Source organism: Orbicella faveolata, unplaced genomic scaffold (genome assembly GCF_042242905.1).
Source record: "Orbicella faveolata isolate gen_17 unplaced genomic scaffold, um_ofav_v1 contig_24, whole genome shotgun sequence".
In the NCBI taxonomy this organism is placed as follows: Eukaryota; Metazoa; Cnidaria; class Anthozoa; order Scleractinia; family Merulinidae; genus Orbicella; species Orbicella faveolata.
In genome coordinates, this window is record NW_028301552.1 from 23579378 (window position 1) to 23593353 (window position 13976).

The following is a 13976-nucleotide window of genomic DNA, read 5'->3' on the forward strand; positions in this document are numbered from 1 at the left end:
TTCTTGACTGACTTATGCTTTATTTTCAGTTCATTTCTTTCTAATCTTAGTGTTAATCATAGTTTTTTGGTTCTTCTCTGCCTTGAATTCGTAACCCCTGACAAAATACACATACACAACAAGATTGCAGAAACCATGATGGTTAAAATCAACTGGAACTGAGACTATTGTAAAATCTCAATTAAATAAGGTTTACTCTACAATCGTTCAGGGACTTTAAATTTATTTCAAAATAAGCTTCTAATTTATTTCATGAGGCTATTCTGAGAATACCTGGATTGGGTTTGACTGGTTTTGCCGCCCTCTTTTAAACAAAACAAACATACAGAAACACTGACTCCCAGTCCATGGAACCCCACTTCAGACCAGATCACAGACTACCTCTATGGACCGGTCCATGGACTACACCTCCAGAATCCCCCTACGAACCACTCCCAAAATAAAATGAAAATGATAACCAGAGATTTGACTTACCAGTTGCCTGATAGAGCAATTGTGTTGGTGACATTTCAGCATTACTCTTTACAAATGTAACACACTTGGGCTAAGGGTTGGGTGCAAGGTATATCTATTCATAACACAGTGCCACTTACTATATAGTCAATAGACATGAGTGTGTTACCAGAAAAAAAGACCACTTGTAAAAAATCATACAAAATTACAACTGGGACTTTTATTGTAGTTTTCACTGATCCACTGGTGCAGTTCTTTACAGTTGTTTGTGAAAACAGTTGGTGAAAATGGCAATTGACAGATTCATGTCTATATATTAATACACAAGAAAATTACAGTGCCTCTAAGATACCAATTTTACTTTCTTGTGAGCATAGTAACTAAGTAAAATATTGCTTTTATCATTCAAAAATAAAATTTGTATCTTTGCACTGCTGTGTAATATCCTTTATTATATAAAACTTAGTGATATACCGAATGGTAGCAAATTGATAAAAACGATATCCCACATGTGCGGATACCATTTTTATCCACACATGTGAAGATATCAATTTTGATAACATTTTTGTCCCTTTAACTGCACTTAAATTTGTTGGTGTCTGATCGAAACATCTTCAGAAAATGTTTGAAAACCTTAATCTGGCCTTCGGACAAATTTTGGAGAATCTCTGGAAATCTTTGTATTTAGTGGTCAGAAATCTTTGGAAAATCAACAAAAATGTTGTTATGTATTGTAAGAATTTTATTAATAAAAAAGAAAATTACAGAGTTGGTTCGAGATACAAAATTTCTGTCCTTGTGTTGAAAAATATTTCACTTTTTTGACACTCAAAGATAAATTTCGCATCTCCACGTGGCCATGTAATAGCCTCTATTTCCTTTACTGTGGCAATCTGTAGAAGACCAGGGTGTTTGAAAAAGAATGAGGAGACTGATAACTATCTTAGTTCTATTTTCCACCATTTGTTCGGCCTATATTCCTACAGATTCGTGAAGTCATCCCAGCTTTCACAATTAGACTTCCGGAATTGGTTAGCAGAATTACAAAAGTAAACAAGCTAAAACTTTCTTACTTTTGGCCATCAGCATCTCTTTTTACCTAAAACAGCTTTCAAAAATTATTCTTGGGTTTTAATAGAAATGTATATGTAGAGTGATGTGGAAAAGCAATCCCATACATATGTGCTACTCCATTTGAGATGTCCGTAGATGCCACTCAAAATTTTGCCAACATGAATGGTATATCCAGACAACAGGTAAGTCAAATCTTTACTTATTAATTTTACTTTATTTTGGGGGGCGGTCAGTAGGGGAGGTCCATGGACTGGTCTGTAGGGTAGTCCATAGACCCAGTGCATCCTGGGGCTCCACAGACCAGGGGTCATTGTTTTACCCAGTTTCTGGTGCCTGATTTGTATTTCCATTTATGTCAAGTTCTTTCAATTCCATATGTCTATTCCAAGGCCAGGCCACATTTGTCTTACCACTGGTCAGTTTCTGAGAAAATGATACTCTACTGTAGACCAAAACTTTCTGATTTTTAGATCCTATCCTCTCAGACTAACCTGCTTGAAAACCACACCCTTGACAGTAGCACAAAACCATTTTATAGCCTATACATGGGAGTATCTTCCCCTGGTCTGCAGATTGAGCTTCAAGAAATTAGAATTCGCCAATCAGTACCTATCCAGAGAAATGACATTTTTAGTAGAAGTGCACATGATAAGCCACTCCAAAATGTAGCTATCCGTTAGAATCATTCTCCTCATCCTCTTCCTTTCTCTGTGTATTGCCATTTTTCTTGTTAATAGTTACAACATTGTCTGATTGGCCTGTCCAGTTACTGCCATTAGCAGCTGTGTGGTGGTTACTCTCATTTGATTCTGAACACTCTGCTTTGGAAGGTACAAACTCTTCATTGCTTTTAGTTACTTTCACTTGAGAGTTGCAGTTTGCCATATGGCTGTCTCTATTATCTGTAAATCCATCCATTTTATGCTCAGTGGCTTTACAAATAGTTTCACATGTTTCCAAGCTATTAGAAGGGCTCTTTACATTTGTCCTGTGTAAATGTCTCTTCTTTCTTTTCTTTATTGACTTGTAAGACTTAGCTTCATCACTGCCACTTTCTGTATTCTTCTTTGCTGCCTTTGAAATTCTAGAATCATCATCTGAGTCAATGCTGCTGCTACTGCTACTACTCTCTTTTGACTTTTGCCGGCTATATTTAGAATCACTGTCAGATGAAGAGGAGTCACACAAAACATTACTGCTCTCATTTTCATTCCTTGATCTGTTTTGAACACGATAGCATCTATTTGTACGAGACTGATGTCTTTTAAATTGAGTTGGAGAATGCACAGTACTTTGCCCACTTCCGAGATCTTGGGGTAGCTCAGGTGGGACAACCTTGAAATGTGTATCCCTACCATCATCACTACTACTACTATCTGCATTTAGCAGATCTCGAATTACAGCTGCATCTCTAAGATGTCTTAACCGTCGAAGCACACCTTGACTTGAGCTGTTTGTAGCTACCTCCCTATCTGTTGGCCCTGGGCTGGGTCGATGAAGAAGTTCCCTCATCAGTAGACGACTCATACTGGTTCCTGTGTGGTCACTGTCACTTTCTTCACTGCTATCAGGTTCAAGGATAAAACTAAGATGTAAATCATCCAAGAAGCTATCATCTGAATCAGAGTGGAGATTATCTTTCTCACGCTGGATTAGTGAGTCAAAGAAAGCTAACATACGTGGATCCTCGTCAGTTGACTTGCTTTCATATTCATCATGGGACAGTGGGAGACCACCATATTGAATAAAGCTTAGATAGTCACTATGAGAATAAAGTTCCCTTCTACTTCCTACACAAGCTTCCTTGCTACTGTAACCTCTTGGTATTGGAAAAGGACTCCACACCTGTATAAGAAAAGGTTCAAAGCTAAAAATAATAAACAGTTACTAATTTAACTGGCCAAGGAAAAGTAAGAAGTATGGACTGAGTCCGTCAAACTTCATGAGGAGATAATAATAATTTATTCATAACCAGCACTGCACCTAGTAGTGAGCACACACTGGGATAATTGCTCCTAAAGACACCAGTTGCTTAATGTAAAACATACTGAGAGACTAGGATCTGGATAACACCTTGGCTATGCATGATTGGTTAACTTTATTCCAAGTGGGCTGATTCATGTAATCACACTGTAAGCATTGCCTGTTCATGTAAGCTCTAAGTAAGGGTTGGAAAAAGGTTTAGACTTGATATCACAGACATCAGATTAATGGTCATTGATATTTGTCACGAAAGGTATTTGACAATTATATTAAGTACAAAGCAAACATTTTGTGTCATTAACATCTAATGCTGATTTTTTTATTGTAATGAACAACTTCATACTGTTTTAATAACCAACTCTTATAGGTCTTTTTTGTTTTTGGTCTTAACAACCATTAAATAAGATGCAGCCACGAACAGCTGTTAAGGAAATAACTTGTCTGTATCATGGGAGCTCTTCCCAAAATAAAGCAGAAACCAGCAAAAAAAAAACACAAACAAACACACAAACAGCTCCATGTTTATGGACTACATGGAAGGCCACAGGTAAACTTAAGGTTAAGAAAATTATTCACCAAAGGTGAGGTGAATAGTGGTGGATATTGGTGGATATTTAAAGGTGAATAGTGGTGGATATTTATAGCTTTAAAGGCAATATCTTTGTAAATTTGGTATGAAGATCCTCTAGGGGAACCTAAAAAATCTTATTGTATAAATGTATTGTTGGTATAAACTAACCTTAACAACTTTCTCTACTCCTGCTGATATAAGCATGTGTGTAGCAGGGTTAAAGCGAACCTGGTTAACAATGGAACGATGGCCATGAAGTACCATGTATGCTCTACCAATGGTCACCAGCTCATCGTGGTAAGCCCAATCATTTGGCACCTCCCATATGTACACGTTGAAGTCATCGGAGCCAGAAACAACATACTGAAGAATGAATGATCGTTGGAGATATGTAAAGAATTTTTAATTCAGTGCCACAGTAAGAATACATCTCTTCCAAGGATTTATAGGAAACAGTGTTGCAGGATATGGGACGTAAACAAGAATCAACCATGATCCCACCAAGGAATTTAAGTCTACATAACAAGTAAAATTATTCACCAGTAAAAATACCAAATCCACAAATTATTACATCAGGCAACCCCTGGATATCCCAACTAATACCTATCAGTACATTAGAGTGGTTTTTACTAGAGGACTAAAAGTATTTATATTTGGGGGTCACCCTGCTTGTTGTGTATTCCTATGCTACATGAAAGTATAATCAAAACCAATCATGACTTGCTTGCACACGTTTTCCTGCATGTTTTGACTTGAGGCACAGTGGCCTCATGGTTAGTGTGTCAGAGGCGCAGTGGCCTCATGGTTAGTACGCTCATCTCCAGATCAAGCAGTCCGAATTTGAGTCCTGGCCTGGGACATTGTGTTGTGTTCTTGGGCAAGACACTTGACTCTCGCAGTGCCTCTCTCCACCCAGGCATATAAATGGGTACCAGCGAACTTAATGCTGGGGGTAACTCTGTGATGGACTAGCATGCCATCCAGGGGGAGTAGAAATATTCTTAGTTGCTTCAAACTACAGAAACCGGGATATGCTCCAGCCTGATGGGCCACTTGGCTCGCATGCAGACTTTACTTTTTTTTGACTTGCAGGGGGCTAGTTCCTTTGTTGTCTCTGCATGTCACATCAGCTGCTGAGACACTTAAAATGGCTTTTAAATGCATGGATATATATTTAAATGCAATATTTATATGCAGTTGTTTTTACCACTATTCAGGACGAGAGTTTTCTGCTTGGTTAATAGACCAATTTTGATATATTAAAATTCAGCCTTAAACAATAGACCTCAGTAGCAGGCTCTGGGAATAACTACAGAGTTTGTGGGGTTTATTCCACAGAGCCTTGTGCTGAGGTCTATTGTGTTAGGCTGAATTTTAATATATTGAAATTGGTCTATTCAACTGAAAGCCATTGATTCACTTTTAATAGCAGAAAATTTCATTACACCTTATAGTTAGTACCTGATCCTTGCTTCCAGCAAAGCAGTTACTTTTCATAGTACACACATTACTATAGCCAGGGTGATGAAACTCAGCTACTGCAGAGGTGTGCCTGACATGATAAAGCACTGGAGGCATTCGGCGACGAAGGGCTGTTATCATATCACCTGCCATGTTCCACTTGAGCCCCATGGCACACATCTGAGGCATTCCAGAACTAAACTGCCTTAAACAGCTGTGGACCAGTCATACAAAAAAGCCATACAAACCAGTAACACAAATTTAAATGTAGTGTAAGCATGATTTGTATAAGATGCTGAACATCCCAACATCTGAACAATCCAAAGTCCTGTGTCAGAGATTCAGTGCCACCCGCCACCCCCACCCCCACCCCCACCCCCTACTTCCCCGTCTCTATAAACTTCTCAGCAAACCTGAAATCATGTACCGGGTAACTTTTGATGTATATTGCCATGTATTATTAATGGGAAGCCAATAACGCCAAAAATACAAATTACTAAGTTTATAACCTCCATCGTTAGTGCAGTTGCCGTCCTGACATGGTCAATCATTAGTGCATGCCATATTAACCTTGCTGATTAACAGTACTGACTAACGTAATATGAACTAGTCACATGCTCTTCTGAGATGTTTTATTTACCTGACTGGAACTCTCACATCCCAAAGTTGGACACCTTTCCTGGAGTTAGCTGTAGCTATTAAGCTGGGATCAACTGGATTGAAAACAGCAGCATGGAAGGCTGATTCATGCCGTGCAATGCACATTGATGACCCTAAAACAAAAATGTTAGCTTTTGGTGACAATTTCAGACACAATATAGTTCTAGAAAATATCAAACAAAAAATATAATGTGAAACTAACTATTACGTTATTTTTCACCTTCTAAAATAACAAACACAGCAAAGGCACTAACAGTCTTTAATAACCACCAGCTAGTATGTATTGTGCTCTGGCTACCAAAATGTTCTTCCTTTGAGTTGTGACGCACATGAAATCAGAAGTTAAATACATTTGTTATACCTCCAAACTCAAATACATTTTCTGATTGGAGGAGAATGTGTCACATGTCATGGGTCTAAACTCACTAACTCGCTAGGGAAACAACAACTTGAACTTTCAACTTGCACATGATCAGGTCATGCACCTTGAAACCGTGGCAAATTTGTGACCCAGCCAGCGTCAAGCAAACAATTTCTTCGCAGTTTTTTTTCTATTGTTGAGTTGGAAGGTATAGCAAAACACTTAAGAGGGGGGCATTGGGATTTTCAATTTTGCAGTTTTGGCTATTTTTTAGATTGGTTTTTCGGTTTTTGTACAAAAGACTTTTGTTTTTCAGTTTTGGTGTTCATGGCGGTTTGCAGATTTTTCGCTTTTTAGCATCTGGTTTTTGGTTTTCGTAAAAAATACTTAGTCTAGCGGTTTTTCGGATTTGGTATCCAATGTAGTTATTAGTTTTTCCTGTTTTGTCCTATTTGGGTTCTGGTTTCTCTTTGATTTGAGCAGCAATTGATCTCGAATAGCCGCAGTTATTGAGAGGAATGCGTGACAAACTAAATGTCACCGTAGGGGATCACATGTCTCAAACGATGCGCAAGACTTTGACCTAGCAGACCAGGGCAATCATTTGGTCAGTTTCCAACATGCCTCCCATGCCAGCAACAGAAGAAGCAATTGTGGATTGTGTTACGTTTTTTGTGAGGAGGAGAAAGGCGGCAAAAATTTTCGAAAAAAACATGTTTAGATGTACAGTGAAAAGGGAAGAGAGAAGCCTGCAGAAGCTTAAAGATAGTACAAGATACGAAGGCTTCAGACAAGTCCATGACATTCACAAATACATTGATAAAATTAGTGTTAGTGTAGTTTGCTCTGTATGTCCCACTTGTCACCATTGTAATGGTTTTTTGATGGTTTTGTATGCAGTTTTTGGTTTTGGGCAAATTGTTTTGCGGTTTTGCAGTTGTGGATGATTTTTTCTTCGGTTTTGCAGTTTCTACTATACCCCAATGCCCCCCTCACGTAATCACTGGTCCCATGGGAAACAGTGAGTTTTGTTTCCCTCAACCTCAATGAGGGTCTTGGGGAAACAAAACTTGCTGTTTCCCTTGGAGCCAGTCATTAAGTGCTTAATACCCTCCCCAACAAAATACCCTTCTTAACTCTCTGAAACATTCATCTTTGAATAGTCCAGAATATGAATGAAAATTATTTTCAGGGTTTTCAAATTGAAATAAAGTAGCTGGGGAAAATTGTAAAGTAGGTGGTCCACTATTGGGTTGCCATAGAGGTGGCCATGTGGGAAAGAGTGCAGGAGTGGGTTACCCCCTCTTGCAACAAATCTGATACATGTACGTCAAGGCTGTGCTCTAGCAGCTTCCATCTTTGGGTGACAAGAAAAACATACCGAGTCGCCTGGTACGGCAACCTCCTTTTTGAGATTTAACTTAGAGATGAAAACAGTCTCACAATAATTTGTCTTTCCCTTTTTGATTTCTTGTGTTGTATTGAAAGTTACAAGGCAAAATGGCTCAATTCAAAAAGGTTAAATCCATCTGTGAAGCCAAAACATAAATGGTGGCTCGGTTCAATGCATACGTTTAACACTGGCTTGCAGTGATAAGGACAGCAGTTTCCTTGTATACTTTGTATAATGTCAACAAAAAGTCTACTTAGCTCTTCTGCCTTGTATAATGTGCATGAAAAGTCCCTAGTTGAAGGAGAATGTGAACTAAATTATCAGAAGCATAGAGGGAAAAAGGACATTTTAACTCAAAAAACATGTAAATTTTGTCTTTCTTTGTGGATTTTTGACAACACTATTACAAAAAATTCAAGTAAACCTTTCATCTTTGGCATCTGTAAATAGGATAAATGCCCTAGAAACAATTCAAGCCATTTTTAATTGAGGGTCAATCGGTTATCATATATTAATTAATGTCATTAGATAATTATAATCAATTAATTAATTTTTTTTTTCCTTCGTGCCACCAAGCTTGACTTCTGACCACCCTAACCTACAAGGTTGAGAACCCAAAGGGCTCCCTAGAATTTTTCCTAGAGCACAGCCTTGTATGTAACGCCCGCCAAAAATTGTCCTTGCTTTAAAGTTTGAAAGGTGCATAAAATAGCCGCACTGTTAATTATGTTACTGTTCATTTATTTCCTCTCAAAGATCAGATCTTGATTACAATGGTGAAACAAAACTGCATATTAATAAACTTTGAGACAAAAAGTACCAGGCTTAAATGCTTGAAGAAGCTGATGACTTTCTTCGGGTACCAGCTTATTTTGAAAACCCTGTACTTCTTGATCAATTCCAGATGCTCAAAGACCTGGGTTCAAATTCAGCCCAATCAGTGCACTGCTGGTTTTATTCCATGGTTTCAAAATTACGGATCACAGGGATCCATATCGTCAGCCGGGCAAGTATGCCAGATGACAAACTTGCCCTGGCAAAATTTTACTTGCTCATTCAATAGGGAAGAATAGTACCTAAGCAACATGTTAATGGACAGTTTACTTTGTTACTACAGTTTGTATTTTCATGCGACCTGGCTCACAGAACACTGTGTCCCTAGTAGAGGACGTTGATGTTGTGGAGTCAGCAGACACAGATGATCCAAGCACAAATGAAAACCAAGGTCTCTTTGATTGCCATGTATGTTGAAAAGAATGCTTTTGCTCTTCTTGCTCGTAATAATTTGGATTTGTTTTTCTGAAGTGCTATCATTACTAAATGCCACATCCTGATTGAGACACCTGATGCGATCATGTAATGTGTTTTTCCAGATGAAGATCAGCCTGAAATGGAGCTTGCAATGATTTCATTCATGGAAAATACTACATCACCCAAGATTGTGGATCAAAATGATAATTTTATTGTGAAAGAAATCTGCAAATCATTATCTGTTTTCTAAAAGTTGCAAATAGATGACAAGTGGTCAAAATGCAGGTACAGACTCAGAAGAAAATTTAAGACATTTTTTTTTTTTTTTTTTCGGTAGAGTCAAACAGTGTACTTGCTGACTACAATTTTTAGTCGTCTCAGATGCCCAGACAACTGCAAATATGGATCCCTGTGATCACTTCTTTTTTACCTGTGTGACCACTAAAGATTAGCTTGGAGTTGGAGATGAATAAGATCTTCACATGCAGGTGTGACCTATGGCATTGTTGCCAAGCAGCACTGGCAAAATGTTCTTTCCAAAAAGTACTTTTCATTCAATAAAGCAACCACCTCCTTTTAAGAGCAGCATGTTTTCTGTGTTATGACTGCACTGGCAACCTTGCCATTCAAGATCTCTGTTACAATTTGCATGGAATCTGAGATGCAAAATTACGACTTGCAATTTTTGTCATGAGATTGCCACTGAGTTCATTTGACAGCTTCTGTTGTCGAATGAACCAATCAGTACAGTCCACAGAATACTTCATGACTTCCCTTCACTGCATAAATTTTGAACAAGATACTACTTGACAGTAATAAAAGTTGTACACTGTGAACAGGTGTTTTACCACTGACTGGAGATGTCCTAATGTCCCACAGCATAACTTTTCCGTCATCAGAAGCTGTAAGGAACACATTGTTATCCTCTGGATGAATATTTAGTCCATAGACTGGATCATCATGATAGTACGTGCCAATTGCTTCACCACTAAAAAAGAAATGCAATACAGCTGTATATGTAACTATGTAATTCAATGCCAGGTATGTATGCATGTCAATGATTCTGCTGTCTATTAATAAGATAATTCTGGATATTTTGGCAGGTGTTGAGCATGGTCACATAGCTACACCTTTTGAGCACAGTTTCATAGTTCATAAGGTCTCTCCAATTCGATCACATTTCCAACTATGAAATAGGAAAAATGTAGATGATGTTGGCCAAAGTTGGCACAGAAAATAAGCAAAAATCCACAGAAGTAGCCAAGGAAATACAGGAGAATATCTGAAGATGACAATGATTGGAAAAAAGTGAGGGAAAGCCAAGAGTCTTAGCAATGAATGAAATTCCCATTCAGTGTTCAGACAACTAAATAAGATTTAAATTGGTTTCACTCGCAGCTAACAATATTGTAACAATGTGTGGTTCCAGAAAATGTCCATACCCCCCACGGAGGGTCACAGAAATTCCGAGGGGTAGGGGGGTCTGAAAGAGAAAAATTTCCGAAGGGGAGGGGGGCTACTCAAGGAGTTTTCTTTCCAGTGGGTCTGAAATGCGATTGAATGAACACTACTGTACTTTCCCAATTGATTCAGGTAACCAAACCAACAGAAATGTTCCATCTGTTGAGAAATAAATGTTAGATTCTTTGTCATATATTTTCCATTTTTCTTCCCACATCATACGACAGACAGCAATCCTGAGTATCGTGTTTGTTGGACATCAAGTTGAACAAAATGCTGACGAAGAGGTGCAGCAATACATGAACAATGAAGTTGATGATATTTTATACTTTGGAGATTGTGCTGTATTTAGCTTAAATACAGCTCAGATGCTTTTTCCAGCATTAATCATGCCGTCAATTAAATGTGATTTGTACTTTGTTTATTTCGTTTGATACTCTTACAAAATTAATCGCCATTTCAGACTTGCCATAACTAGGTTATCACATATTTCCTTCGTTATCCGTGTAGTTAATAGTTTGCTTTAAGTGAGCAAAGTCGATTCAAAGCCATTTTTCTTGAACTATATATGTAAACGTGGACAGCGGGGAGCATAGTCATTGGAGCGGTAGCCAAGATTTCATTCGGCCATTTATAGACCGACTGAACAATCCATGTTTCACATATGAAATGTCTGACAATTGAAAAAACTAAGGCATAAAATAAATTTACTGTCATTTACAAACTACAGAGACAATGTGTATGACTTAATTGATGTATTCCTTTAGTGAAAGAAAAAATAAAGCAACATTTGGGAAACACCTGTTGTAAAAAAAATGTTGCGTGACGACTTTACTGCGTGTGTAAAGTAATTTGATATGTTGTTTTGACCATGCATAAATTAAAACTTCAACTCGGTTATTTGAAAGAACTTTATGTACGTTCTGAGATTCTTAGATGAAAACTTCCTTTAATGAAGAAAAAGTTAGCTGCTATGCCATTTGGGAGTGAAGCGCTTCTAAGTCTGTAGTCTACCATGAAAAAGTACGTCTTTGTCTACAATGTAACTATAAACAGCTGCTGTTAAATTTTATTACAATTAATGAGTTAAGTCTTGTTTTTTTAATGGATATGGAATTTCTGAGGGGTAGGGGGGCCCAAGTAGAAAAATCATGGAAATTCCAGGGGGTGGGGGGAGTACTGTGAAGCCCACTGGAACAGAAAATCCTGGGGGTGGGGGGTCAAACTGGAAAAAACCTCTGTGGGGGGTATGGATATTTTCTGGAACCACACAATGTATATTAACACAATATTATTATTGTTGAACTAGAGTTTTAACAAAAAGGTCCTACTACATGTATCCAACCTCAGCCTTTAGCTCCAGCTGATAACACTTTCCTCCACCTTGATTATTCTGGATATCACAAAAAACTTTCTCCAGCAGTTACCATTAGTGTCAACTCTGAATGGCCTTCTGATTATAACATTTTGTACAAAAAATACATTTTAATATTAATTGCTGACTTACGTTGTAAAATCATGTCGCAGTGCTTGATTATCATTACCTATTAAAAGAGAAAAAAGATTAAAGTTTTATGACAGTACTTTTCCTCTGTATGTCAACCAACCCACTTCCTTTCTTTGCCAATCTATAGGCCCATAGGTTCAGGCCTGAGAGTTTCATCACCTGTCCCATATATTTTAAAAATGTACAATAAGGAAATAATTTGTGGAAGAGCTCTCAAGTTTGCAGATATATCTTGGTATTGTGTAGTTCCAGAAAATATCCATACCTCCCCCACTGAAGGGATTTTTTCTAAGACTTCCCCACCCCTCTGGAAATTCCAATAAAGCTTCATACATTTCTTTAAATTTTTTGGTCTTCCAGAATCCCCCACCCCCGAGGAAATTTCAATCCCTTCTGTGGGGGCAGTATGGATATTTTCTGGACCTGCACATTATAAATCTTGTAACTGACAACCCAGGTCCCATCTTGATCTAATTTAGCACACTAAAATTAGAATTTAAGTGCTGTTGTAATGCACATAAATCAAAAGAAAGTGAAGAAAAAAGCATTTTTTAAGTGTTTATCTATAAAATTCCCCATGGAGGCAGGCTGGCTGGCCAATTGTCTATAAGGCCCTGTTCACACTAAGACGAAAATTTGAGTTTAGCATTTGCAAAAAAACTGAAAATTTTGTAATCACTAATTTTTTGTTTTCGTAATCCTGTTCACACATGAAGATACAAAATTTTTTTAGTGACGGATGTCAGTTAGTAATTTGATCAATTTACCATCAAGATGTCGTGACATGTCTTAAAGGGGAAGGTTTCATACTTGGCGTTTTTTCTCTTTGTTCCCTTTTTCGTGTTTTCTGTGCTTCCAGTAGCTGCAGCAGTTGTCTGATCTTCCGTGAATGTTACGGATGTGGATGCTGCGTTCAGCGGATGTGGATGCATATGCATTGTGAATCCGCTCAAGTTTGCTGCAATGGAAACTGTAAGAAGTACTGCTGTTGCATAGCAATTTGGGAATCGTAATAACTTTGATTAGCCTGATCTTGATCTTGGTAGCATTGCGAGCCATAATAGTTGATGTACCATGGATCGATGTTGCTTCTGTGCGGATCCATCTATAGCTCAATTAAAATGGCATGAAGTCATACGGTCATGTGCGCTTCGTAATCCATATGTTGTGAAATTTGATGACCCAATGACGGATGGATGTCAAGGAACAAAGGATTTCCTCGCCTGACAAACTTTTTACAGCCTCCAAAGCTAGTCGACGGAATCTTTGAAGTTTCGTTGTGATTGCAAAAATTTTGGTGGGTTCAAAAAACCATTCGCACTAGAAATGGCTGCGTGTTGACAGATTTTTTGGCAAATCAAACAAAATTTCACGTAGTGCGAACAGGCCTCAAGTCTTCAAAAAACTGGATTTACTTTCCAGAGGGGAGAATTCCATATGAAAAGTTTGGGGTTACTCATTGCAAATTTGAATTGATTCCTAAAGGACACCAATCTGGGCATGGCTGGAGCTTTATTTGACCCCTGGAAATAGTGGCGTTTCATCATGAACACCCTGAGTGGCACCAGAACACTTGATTTATACCCCCAAAAAGAGACAATGAGCATCATCAACCTTTTCATATGGGACTTTCTCCCCTGGGATTCAACTCAGGGTCACCTTGATTACAGACCCAAGGTCTTGCATGTTCCAATCTGATCTAGCTATGCCCAGACATTACTGAAAATTCTCTTTCCCTGTCCTGATCCATTGAAAACAAATAAGAATTTTTTTCAGAACTCAGAGTGAACTCATGAACTAC

The 13976-nt window shown here is 38.1% G+C and overlaps 1 protein-coding gene across 1 annotated transcript in view; it reads right to left on the reverse strand.

Annotated features, from left to right (window-relative positions):
• Positions 1–13976, reverse strand: part of LOC110061268 (DDB1- and CUL4-associated factor 5-like) — a 16019-nt gene continuing 2043 nt past the window's right edge. The window contains exons 3-8 of the mRNA XM_020768144.2: positions 12176–12212; positions 10056–10195; positions 6183–6315; positions 5543–5756; positions 4250–4444; positions 1–3372 (exon numbers count right to left, since the gene is read on the reverse strand). Coding sequence (XP_020623803.2) covers positions 2197–3372; positions 4250–4444; positions 5543–5756; positions 6183–6315; positions 10056–10195; positions 12176–12212 — 1895 coding nt within the window. The 3' untranslated portion in view covers positions 1–2196. The remainder of the gene's footprint in view (positions 3373–4249; positions 4445–5542; positions 5757–6182; positions 6316–10055; positions 10196–12175; positions 12213–13976) is intronic.